At 42.1% G+C, this 12,608-nt stretch overlaps 1 protein-coding gene across 4 annotated transcripts in view; it reads left to right on the top strand.

Annotated features, from left to right (window-relative positions):
* The window catches only part of fnbp1l (formin binding protein 1-like), a 150,008-nt gene extending 137,880 nt beyond the window's left edge, over positions 1 to 12,128 (top strand). For 3 of the 4 annotated variants that reach the window (XM_061975519.2, XM_061975522.2, XM_061975523.2), the window contains 2 exons: positions 1,102 to 1,139; positions 3,401 to 4,101. In XM_061975519.2, the coding sequence (XP_061831503.2) occupies positions 1,102 to 1,139; positions 3,401 to 3,541 (179 nt within the window). In that variant the 3' untranslated portion in view covers positions 3,542 to 4,101. Of the gene's footprint in view, positions 1 to 1,101; positions 1,140 to 3,400; positions 4,102 to 9,617 lie in introns of those variants that run through there. The other variant, XM_061975521.2, reaches the window with a different exon arrangement.
* Positions 12,129 to 12,608: the final 480 nt, after the last annotated feature.

Genomic DNA, 12,608 nt, shown 5'->3' on the forward strand with positions numbered 1-12,608 from the left:
TCCCCCCGGATGACAGAGCTTCTCACCCTATCTCTAAGGGAGAGCCCTGCCACCCGGCGGAGGAAACTCATTTCAGCCGCTTGTACCCGTGATCTTGTCCTTTCGGTCAAAACCCAAAGTTCATGACCATAGGTGAGGATGGGAACGTAGATCGACCGGTAAATTGAGAGCTTTGCCTTCCGGCTCAGCTCCTTCTTCACCACAACGGATCGATACAGCGTCCGCATTACTGAAGATGCCGCACCGATCCGCCTGTCGATCTCACGATCCACTCTTCCCTCACTCGTGAACAAGACTCCGAGGTACTTGAACTCCTCCACTTGGGGAAAGACCTCCTCCCCAACCCGGAGATGGCACTCCACCCTTTTCCGGGCGAGAACCATGGACTCGGACTTGGAGGTGCTGATTCTCATCCCAGTCGCTTCACTCTCGGCTGCGAACCGATCCAGCGAGAGCTGAAGATCCTGGCCAGATGAAGCCATCAGGACCACATCATGTGCAAAAAGCAGAGACCTAATCCTGCAGCCACCAAACCGGATACCCTCAACGCCTTGACTGCGCCTAGAAATTCTGTCCATAAAAGTTATGAACAGAATCGGTGACAAAGGGCAGCCTTGGCGGAGTCCAACCCTCACTGGAAACGTGTCCGACTTACTGCCGGCAATGCAGACCAAGCTCTGACATTGATCATACAGGCAGCGGACCGCCACAATCAGATAGTCCGATACCCCATACTCTCTGAGCACTCCCCACAGGACTTCCCGAGGGACACGGTCGAATGCCTTCTCCAAGTCCACAAAACACATGTAGACTGGTTGGGCAAGCTCCCATGCACCCTCAAGGACCCTGCCGAGAGTATAGAGCTGGTCCACAGTTCCACGACCAGGACGAAAACCACACTGTTCCTCCTGAATCCGAGGTTCGACTCGGCAGCTCATCAGTTGAAAAAGGAAAATATCAGACCGGGCCCCGATCATAGGATCTCTATAGACGTCTCTACCGAAAACATTTTGTATGACTATTGGAGTTACATGAAGTAGGCATCACTTGTCCGTTACCATATATCTCTGTGACATGTTTGTTTTTCTTCTTTTGTTGTAGGTCAGAATGAGGGAACCTTAGTCATGGCAGAAGATGAGGTGACTATTCATGTTTACTTTTTTTTTTTCCACCTTACAGTACCATTACTGTGGGAAATTGGGCCACTACAATTCACACACAACACATCTGCAAACTAGGGATGTCCCTATCAACATTATTGGCCTCTGGTCCTGATCCGATTTTTTGGGGGTGTCAGATCTGATCCATTTTCTGATACTTTGTCGAAATGTAAGGTTTTGATAGCATGTCACTAAAGTAAATACAATAACAAATTTAGCAAAACCGTGTCCTTTTTCAGTTCTCCATTTGTATTTTTATATCACATTTCAAAGCGCATCTTTTTAAATTTGCTTTTACAATTTTACTGATTGTTTTTGATTTGTAGTGTGGGATCCAAAATGTTTATTTATTATGTAATTTTAATTTATGCTGTGAACTTTATGAAGTGCTTATATCATACTTGCCAACCCTCCCGAATTTTCCGGGAGGCTGTACATCCATATATATATATATATTTATATATATATATATGTGTATATACAGCCTGGCCCCCGGGCAAAATATTTTTTATTGTAATTTTGAAGAATTCATCTGAATGTGCATGAACTATTTCTGTTCAAAATTGTTAGAAATGTCACATGTTAAATGTTTAAATATTAACTGTCAGTTTACTGTACTGTGCCAACTGTACTACTATATGAGTACATATTTTCTATTGTTTCATTGAAAATAAAACTGCAAAGTCCATCCGTTTTAATTATGAGACAAAATTGTGTCAGTCATGATTTTTTTTTTCATGCTTGAAATAAGAAATTATTACTTTAAAAAAGTAGTTTTATACTTGTGAGTGTTGATGACACAGCTTTGCAACATTTTATATTCTAGTTTCAAGCATGTTTTTCTCAATATAGGTCATAAAATCTCATCTTACTGAGATCATTTAGGACCAAAACAAGTAAAACACTCTAACATAAAATCTGTTTAGTGAGAAGAATGATCTTATCAGACAGAAAATAAGCAAATCACCCTTATTTGAGATAGTTAATCTTACTTAGATTTCAGTTTTTGCAGTGAACGTACTGGGAATTGGTACCGTATTGGTTTGGATGTAAAAGGTACCCATCCTTACTTGGTGATGTGCGTTAATGTGACTTTTATGCCATCTGCTGGCATACATGTACCGTATTTTCCGCACCATAAGGCGCCCTGGGTTAAAAGCCGCGCCTTCAATGAACGGCATATTTCAAAACTTTGTCCACCTATAAGCCGCCCGGTGTTGTAAGCCGCATCTAACTGCGCTAAAGGAATGTCAAAAAAACAGTCAGATAGGTCAGTCAAACTTTAATAATATATTAAAAACCAGCGTTCTAACAACTCTGTTCACTCCCAAAATGTACGCAAATGTGCAATCACAAACATACGTATATCAACATGGACAGAGCTGCGTGAAAAAAGCCACCCGGCCTCTTCGCGTAAACTTAAACTTACCTTAACCACTCGCTCATCTTTTCTTCATCCATCCCTTCGAGTTAGCTTTTTATGATGACGCCGGCTGGAAAGGTCTCTTTTGGCAAGGTCTTCCTTTTGAATATCACCATGGGTGGAAGTTTCTGGCCATTAGCATGGCAAGCTAGAACCACAGTGAAGGATGACTTCTCATTCCCTGTGGTGCGAATATTCACCGTACGTGCTCCCGTTGTATCCACAGTGCGTTTCACAGGAATATCAGTTGCTGTGAAATAGTAATCCGTGTGTGGATGGAGAGATTGCGTCTTTTCATGAACCGGATCCCTGACGCTGAGTAGGAGCCATTTTGTGGTCTTTACAGATGTAAACACACAAAGGAAATGAAACGTACGGTGATATCCGCGCGCTTTTTCTTCTTCTACGCGGGCGGGTGGTTGCTTACAGTAGAAGAAGAAGCGCTTCCTGTTCTATGGGGGCGGGTGCTTACCTTGGCGGTTGCTTGCGTAGAAGAAGAAACGCTTCCTGTTCTACCGGGAAAAAAGATGGCGGCTGTTTACCGAAGTTGCGAGATCGAAACTTTATGAAAATGAATCGTAATATTAATCCATATATAAAGCGCACCGGGTTAAAAGCCGCACTGTCAGCTTTTGAGTAAATTTGTGGTTTTTAGGTGCGGCTAATAGTGCGGAAAATACGGTATACACTTGTGGGAACCAAAAATATTTATGATTTTGCCTAATCGGGTCAATACTTAATGAACTACTTTAATCAAAATGTGGCTAAGCTTCCATAACCTGGCAATTCCATCAACTGCTTCCCTCTTGGCCTGCAGGTCCTATATATCATTGAAGAGGATAAAGGTGACGGCTGGACGAGGGCCAGGAAGCAGAGTGGCGAGGAAGGTTATGTCCCCACCACCTATGTAGAGATCACCATGGAGAAGAACTGCAAAGGTGCTGTCACCTATATCTGAAGCTCTATGTGTCCTCTGTCCTACGAACCATCTCCTTTTCATTCTTGCCACGCATGCCCTTTGTTCCTCAAGATGACATGGAAGACGGAACGTGTCTGTTCATCTACATCAACAGTCTTGCATTTGTCTAGTTTGTGTTTTCTTCTCATCACTCGGCCTTTCTTCTTGTTGTTGCCCTCACCCTATAACCACTCATCCATGCATCATAACTGTGGAACTGATGCTACCGTGGTGAGTGTTTGAGTGAGGCCTTTCTTGTTTGTAATGCTTTACTATATTGTATGTACATTGCTTCTTATTGATCACAAAGTGTTAAAAGATTTTTTTTACATAATATATTAGAAAAAGTCTTTTTTTTTAGTTGTCAACCAATTTTCTTGATCCTGTCTATTTTTTAATGTTTTAAAGTCGTTGATTTTATGCTGTTTGAATTCACTTGTTAACTTAATTTGAAATGTCTTTCTGATTTCTGAATGTTTGTGTACCGTATATACACAGTACATGCACATTTTATTTTTGTCTTAATACATTTTGTTTTCTGTGTCATCACAGGAAATTTAGTCGCGTTGTGTTGCATTTGTAACATACCCTAATTTCTAACACACCTATTTTTTGGACACAGTTTTTACATTGGCCAGCAGGAGTCTACTTTGAAACATGAAATATTTACAAACTATTCACAAATTTAACAAAATGGTGCCTGTAACCTACCGGAGAAGCTATTGAACGCTATCTTCATCCTTCTCCTCCTGCACACTGGAGTCGTCTTCTTCGTTGTCGGAGTTGAGGGACTCGTCCGGTAGAGATGCGCGGATAGGCAATTATTTCATCCGCAACCGCATCACAAAAGACGTCATCCACCCGCCATCCACCCGAACTAACATTTTATCAAATCCACGCCCGCCTGCCACCCGCCCGTTGTTATATATCTAATATAGACGATGCAAGGCATTAGTGAGGTTAGAAAGCTTTTGCCTGTTAAAGGGGAACATTATCACAATTTCAGAAGAGTTAAAACCATTAAAAATCAGTTCCCAGTGGCTTATTTTATTTTTCGAAGTTTTTTTCAAAATTTTACCCATCACGCAATATCCCTAAAAGAAAAGCTTCAAAGTGCCTGATTTTAACCATCGTTATATACAGGTAAAAGCCAGTAAATTAGAATATTTTGAAAAACTTGATTTATTTCAGTAATTGCATTCAAAAGGTGTAACTTGTACATTATATTTATTCATTGCACACAGACTGATGCATTCAAATGTTTATTTCATTTAATTTTGATGATTTGAAGTGGCAACAAATGAAAATCCAAAATTCCGTGTGTCACAAAATTAGAATATTACTTAAGGCTAATACAAAAAAGGGATTTTTAGAAATGTTGGCCAACTGAAAAGTATGAAAATGAAAAATATGAGCATGTACAATACTCAATACTTGGTTGGAGCTCCTTTTGCCTCAATTACTGCGTTAATGCGGCGTGGCATGGAGTCGATGAGTTTCTGGCACTGCTCAGGTGTTATGAGAGCCCAGGTTGCTCTGATAGTGGCCTTCAACTCTTCTGCGTTTTTGGGTCTGGCATTCTGCATCTTCCTTTTCACAATACCCCACAGATTTTCTATGGGGCTAAGGTCAGGGGAGTTGGCGGGCCAATTTAGAACAGAAATACCATGGTCCGTAAACCAGGCACGGGTAGATTTTGCGCTGTGTGCAGGCGCCAAGTCCTGTTGGAACTTGAAATCTCCATCTCCATAGAGCAGGTCAGCAGCAGGAAGCATGAAGTGCTCTAAAACTTGCTGGTAGACTGCTGCGTTGACCCTGGATCTCAGGAAACAGAGTGGACCGACACCAGCAGATGACATGGCACCCCAAACCATCACTGATGGTGGAAACTTTACACTAGACTTCAGGCAACGTGGATCCTGTGCCTCTCCTGTCTTCCTCCAGACTCTGGGACCTCGATTTCCAAAGGAAATGCAAAATTTGCTTTCGTCAGAAAACATGACTTTGGACCACTCAGCAGCAGTCCAGCTCTTTTTTTCCTTAGCCCAGGTGAGACGCTTTTCGCGCTGTTTCTTGGTCAACAGTGGCTTGACACGAGGTATGCGGCAGTTGAAACCCATGTCTTTCAAGCGTCTCTTGGTGGTGGATCTTGAAGCACTGACTCCAGCAGCTGTCCACTCCTTCTGAATCTCCCCCACATTTTTGAATGGGTTTTTTTTCACAATCTTGACCAGGGCGCAGTGATCCCTATCGCTTGTACACTTTTTCTGACCACAGTTTTTCCTTCCCTTTGCCTCTCCATTAATGTGTTTGGACACAGAGCTCTGAGAACAGCCAGCCTCTTCAGTAATAACCTTTTGTGTCTTTCCCTCCTTGTGCAATGTGTCGATGATTGCCTTTTGGACAGCTGTCAAATCTGAAGTCTTCCCCATGTTTGTGTAGGCTTCAGAACTGGACTGAGAGACCATTTAAAGCCCTTTGCAGGTGTTTTGAGTTAATCAGCTGATTAGTTTGTGGCACCAGGTGTCTTCAAAATTTAACCCTTACACAATATTCTAATTTTGTGACACACGGAATTTTGGATTTTCATTTGTTGCCACTTCAAATCATCAAAATTAAATGAAATAAACATTTGAATGCATCAGTCTGTGTGCAATGAATAAATATAATGTACAAGTTACACCTTTTGAATGCAATTACTGAAATAAATCAAGTTTTTCAAAATATTCTAATTTACTGGCTTTTACCTGTACACCCGTCCATTTTCCTGTGACGTCACATAGTGAAGCCAACTCAAACAAACAACTCAAACTATAGCGACATTAGCTCGGATTCAGACTCGGATTTCAGCGGCTTAAGCGATTCAACAGATTACGCATGTATTGAAACGGATGGTTGTAGTGTGGAGGCAGGTAGCGAAAACGAAATTGAAGAAGAAACTGAAGCTATTGAGCCATATCGGTTTGAACCGTATGCAAGCGAAACCGACGAAAACGACACGACAGCCAGCGACACGGGAGAAAGCGAGGACGAATTCGGCGATCGCCTTCTAACCAACGATTGGTATGTGTTTGTTTGGCATTAAAGGAAACTAACAACTATGAACTAGGTTTACAGCATATGAAATACATTTGCCAACAACATGCACTTTGAGAGTGCAGACAGCCCAATTTTCATCAATTAATATATTCTGTAGACATACCCTCATCCGCGCTCTTTTCCTGAAAGCTGATCTGTCCAGTTTTGGAGTTGATGTCAGCAGGCCAGGGAAGCTAGGGTCGATATTCTTCTCTTGATCATCTTCGGTGGCATAAGGGACGGTGTGAGCCAAGACATCCAGGGGGTTTAGCTCGCTCGTCTGCGGGAACAAACTGCCGCCATTGCTTGCCGTGCTACCGAGGGCCTTTGTCCCTGAATTGCTCACACACTCCGGCAGATTCAATGGGGGTCTGGCGGCAGATTTCTTTGACTTTATCGTTGGAAATGCATCTGCTTTGAGTGTCGCAGGATATCCACACATTCTTGCCATCTCTGTCGTAGCATAGCTTTCGTCGGTAAAGTGTGCGGAACAAACGTCCAATTTCTTGCCACTTTCGCATCTTTGGGCCACTGGTGCAACTTAAATCCGCTGTACAATCCACTTGTGGGTTGGAGCACTCTTAAGTTGAGGTACCACTGTACTGCATGTTGAAATAGTCTAGGTTTTCTTTTACAAACCCCGGAACCAGTGAAGTTGGCACGTTGCGTAAATCATAAATAAAAACAGAATACAATGATTTGCAAATCATTTTCAACTTATATTCAATTGAATAGACTGCAAAGACAAGATATTTAATGTTCCAACTGGAAAACTTTGTTATTTTTGGCAAATATTAGCTCATTTGGTTGTTTCAAAAAAGCTGGCACAAGTGGCAAAAAAGACTGAGAAAGTTGAGAAATGCTCATCAAACACTTATTTGGAACATCCCACAGGTGGACAGGCTAATTGGGAACAGGTGGGTGCCATGATTGGGTATAAAAGCAGCTTCCGTGAAATGCTCGGTCATTCACCAACAAGGATGGGGCGAGGGTCACCACTTTGTCAACAAATGCGTGAGCAAATTGTCGAACAGTTCAAGAACAACATTTCTCAACCAACTATTGCAAGGAATTTAGGGATTTCACCATCTACCGTCCGTAATATCATCAAAGGGTTCAGAGAATCTAGAGAAATCACTGCACGTAAGCGGCTAAGCCCGTGATCTTCGATCCCTCAGGCGGTACTGCACCAAAAAGTGACATCAGTGTGTAAAGGATATCACCACATGGGCTCAGGAACACTTCAGAAACCCACTGTCGGTAACTACAGTTTGTTGCTACATCTGTAAGTGCAAGTTAAATCTCTCCTATGCAAAGCCAAAGCCTTTTATCTCGGTATAGCTCGGTTGGTAGAGTGGCCGTGCCAGCAAACTGAGGGTTCCAGGTTCGATCCCCGCTTCCGCCATCCTAGTCACTGTGTCCTTGGGCAAGGCACTTTACCCCCCTGCTCCAAGTGTCACCCACATTGGTTTTAATGTAACTTAGATATTGGGTTTCACTATGTAAAAGTGCTTTGAGTCAGTATCAATCAATCAATCAATCAATGTTTATTTATATAGCCATAAATCACAAGTGTCTCAAAGAGCTGCACAAGCCACAACGACATCCTCGGTACAAAGCCCACATAAGGGCAAGGAAAAACTCACCCCAGTGGGACGTCAATGTGAATGACTATGAGAAACCTTGGAGAGGACCGCATATGTGGGTAACCCCCCCTCTAGGGAGACCGAATGCAATGGATGTCGAGTGGGTCTAGCATAATATTGTAAGAGTACAGTCCATAGTGGATCCAGCATAACAGTAAGAGTCCAGTCCACAGTGGGGTCAGCAGGAAACCATCCCGAGCGGAGACGGGTCAGCAGCGCAGAGATGTTCCCAACCGATACACAGGCGAGCGGTCCACCCCGGGTCCCGACCCCGGACAGCCAGCACCCCATCCATGGCCACCGGACCTGAGTGTCTCCCCCTCCACAAGGGATAGGGGGGAGCAGAGGAGAAAAGAAAAGAAACGGCAGATCAACTGGTCTAAAAAAAAGGGGGCTATTCAAAGGCTAGAGTATACAAATGAGTTTTAAGATGGGACTTAAATGTTTCTACTGAGGTAGCAGTAGAGAAAAAGTGCTATATAAATATAATTCACTTTTATCAACAACACCCGGAAACGCTGCATAGGAGAGTTTTAACTTGCACGAGCTCATCTAAGATGGACTGATGCAAAGTGGAAAAGTGGTCTGACGAGTCCACATTTCAAATTGTTTTTTGAAACTGTGGACATCGTGTCCTCCGGAACAAAGAGGAAAAGAACCATCCGGATTGTTCTAGGCGCAAAGTTGAAAAGCCAGCATGTGTGATGGTATGGGGGTGTATTAGTGCCCAAGACATGGGTAACTTACACATCTGTGAAGGCGCCATTAATGCTGAAAGGTACATACAGGTTTTGGAGCAACATATGTTGCCATCCTCGCAACGTTACCATGGACGCCCCTGCTTATTTCAGCAAGACAACAGCGTGGCTTGGCAACTTAAGCTGTACATCAAGCAAGAATGGGAAAGAATTCCACCTGAAAAGCTTCAAAAATGTGTCTCCTCAGTTCCCAAACTGTTACTGAGTGTTGTTAAAAGGAAAGGCCATGTAACACAGTGGTAAAAATGCCCCTGTGCCAACTTTTTTGCAACGTTTTGCTGCCATTAAATTCTAAGTTAATGATTATTTGCAACAAAAAAAATAAGTTTCTCAGTTGGAACATTAAATATCTTGTCTTTGCAGTTTATCAATTGAATATAAGTTGAAAAGGATTTGCAAATCATTGTATTCTGTTTTTATTTACGAATTACATAATGTGCCAACTTCACTGGTTTTGGGTTTTGTAGTTTATTCCTTGCTTTAGATTTCTGACGAAGCAACATGTGTGTGTGTGTGTGTGTGTGTGTGTGTGTGTGTGTGTCCTGGTATGGTTGTGTTACGTTAACTTGATCTCTCCTCTGTATGACTGTGCAGGTTCCTGAGGGCTGCAGGGTGGCCAGGCGATTTGATTTGGCCGGTGGAGGGCTCTTGCTGATTGCTGAATTTTGGTGGTGGGGGTGAGCACGAGAGAGAGACGAGAAAAGGAGAGAGAGGTAGCGAGGGGAACTAGACGAGCAAGTTTGCATGTCTGCATGCTCACACATACATTTCCAATGCAGCATTCTGGCTTTTGAAAGAAGCTCGTCGGCTGAATTAGTTAAATAGTGTCGGAGGTCCTACCTAACACCACGGGACTTCTGTAAAGCTGGTTTAAAAAAAAAAAAAAACAAGCTACTGAGTCTGCTTAGTATTCTTTAATTGGCAAGGAGAGAAAGTTAAGGTACACAGTAAAGCTGTAAACTAATAATAAGCTGTTTTGATGCTCTATTTTTGCATTCTAGCTATTCTATACTTGAGTTGGATACAAAAGTCCCAACAAATCTTTACTAATTCTCAGGCCGTTTTTTTTTAACCCTAATATATTTTTGTTTAGCATTTAAAAAAAAGAATTATAAAAGAAAACACGTTTAATATATTGCAAGGTTAGTAAAGCTTTGAGCATTTGCTGCCACTAACAAACATCAAACTCATTCCTTATATCGTCATCTGTGCTCTGTTGGTGATGCCTGCCCTGTCTGAGCCACTCTGGTCCTCACGCCCGCCTCCTAAGTCGCATGCCCTTAACATGTCATACATGTGTGATTGTTTGCAGCATGAGTTGTATGCACCATCTCCCATCAGCTCACTGCTCCTCTGGCAAGATAGCAGGACTATCTTATTCCCTCCCTCTCTCTCTATCATCATTTATTTCCCCCCTCTGGTGTGGAAACTCCACCCTTTAACCAGCAGGTGGCAGACTTTCTTTCCCAAACTGCATCTGAGTTCTTGAATAACAACAAAAGGAGTGAAGTGTTTTATTCCCAGCAGACTCTGCCTTATTTTTTTACTTTTTTTTTTTACCGGACACTTTAACTTACCACGTTCTTCCCCATTAAATCAATTATATTTGTGAATGTGATGACCGCGTCACACAACAGTGTGTGTACAGTCGTGGTCACTTGTAAACAACATAATGTCATGGCTGTCTTTGAGTTTCCAATCATTTCTACAACTCTTATTTTTTTGTGATAGAGTGATTGGAGCACATACTTGTTGGTCACAAAAAAACATTCATGAAGTTTGGTTCTTTTATGAATTTATTATGGGTCTTCTGAAAATGTGAGCAAATCTTCTGGGTCAATAGTATACATACAGCAATGTTAATATTTGCTTACATGTCCCTTGGCAAGTTTACCTGCAATAAGGTGCTTTTGGTAGCTTCTGGTTCAAACACTGATGACATTTATTAAACAAGACAAGAAGCAAGGAATCAAACAGAGACAGAATTAAATTTGGCTCAATGAGGAGAAACGCGTACACCTGTACCCTTTCTTTCTTTCTTTAGTTTATTTCGAACATGAACACACTTACATCATAATACATCACACAATTTCATATCATTTCATTTTACATCATGCCCGAAAAGGAGTAGGAAGAAGCAAAGCTTATTTAATCCTACCCCTTTCTCACTTCAAAGCGTTTACAAATATATAGAATCATTTACTAACCTTTGTATATAATAAAATAACATCTATGAATTAGTATACAACAGTTTTGTAATATGTAATTAATTAATTAATTCAGTCATTGCACGGTGTTCCACGCTCTGACGAAAGATTGTACGCCTCCTCTTTTATTTGGACTTTCCCTGATTACATGGCAACAGCTGTTTCCAAGGGAGGGGAGGTCGTAAACAGCCATCGCCTTTGATTGCAAAACAGTTCAAAGAAAAGGTCGTAAAACAGTTCAAACAAGAGGTGCCTGGAGGGGAGTCAGGCCCTGCTTCCTCTCCGCTTTGTAGATCTCTTTCTGTGGATTACAATACATCAAAGAAACGGAACACCTTCATGTTGCTTCCCATCCTACACAGTGAAGTTTTACAAGCCTTCTGCTTGGTAGGATCAAAGACAGCTTTTGTCTTCTCGCCGGAAACTCGTGGCAACACAAAGTTTTGTGATAACTTAGATACAATTATTCTGACACTCACCTGTTCTCCTCCAAACATATTGCTGGGTATTGTGGCCAAACACGTACACCTGTACCCTTGCACAGTGTTCCACGCTCTTGACGAAAGATTGTACGCCTCCTCTTTTATTTGGACTTTCCCTGATTACATGGCAACAGCTGTTTCCAAGGGAAGGGGGGTCGTAAACAGCCATCGCCTTTGATTGCAAAACAGTTCAAAGAAAAGGTCGTAAAACAGTTCAAACAAGAGGTGCCTGGCCCTGCTTCCTCGCCGCTTTGTAGATCTCTTTCTGTGGATTACAATACATCAAAGAAACGGAACACCTTCATGTTGCTTCCCATCCTACACAGTGGAGCTTTACAAGCATTCTGCTTTGTAGTATCAAAGACAGCTTTTGAACTCATGGCAACACAAAGTTCTGTGATAACTTAGATACAATTATTCTGACACTCACCTGTTCTCCTCCAAACATATTGCTGGGTATTGTGGCCAAACAGCTCAATTTTTGTTTCATCTGACATCACATGGACGAAGATAAAACCTTCTGAAGGAAAGTTCTGTGGTCAGATGAAACAAAAATGGAGCTGTTTGGCCACAATACCCAGCAATATGTTTGGAGGAGAAAAGGTGAGGCCTTTAATCGCAGGAACACTATGCCTACCGTCAAGCATGGTGGTGGTAGTATGGGCCTGTTTTGCTGCCAATGGAACTGGTGCTTTACAGAGAGTGGATAATGCTGAAGAAGCAAGTCCATGTCAGAAAACCAACAAATTTAGCTGAACTGTGCCAATTTTGTCAAGAGGAGTGGTCAAAAATTCAAGCAGAAGCTTGTGGATGGCTACCAAAATTGCCTTATTGCAGGTAAACTTGCCAAGGGACATGTAAGCAAATATTAACATTGCTGTATGTATACTTTTGAC

Source organism: Nerophis lumbriciformis, linkage group LG14 (assembly GCF_033978685.3).
Source record: "Nerophis lumbriciformis linkage group LG14, RoL_Nlum_v2.1, whole genome shotgun sequence".
NCBI lineage: Eukaryota > Metazoa > Chordata > Actinopteri > Syngnathiformes > Syngnathidae > Nerophis > Nerophis lumbriciformis.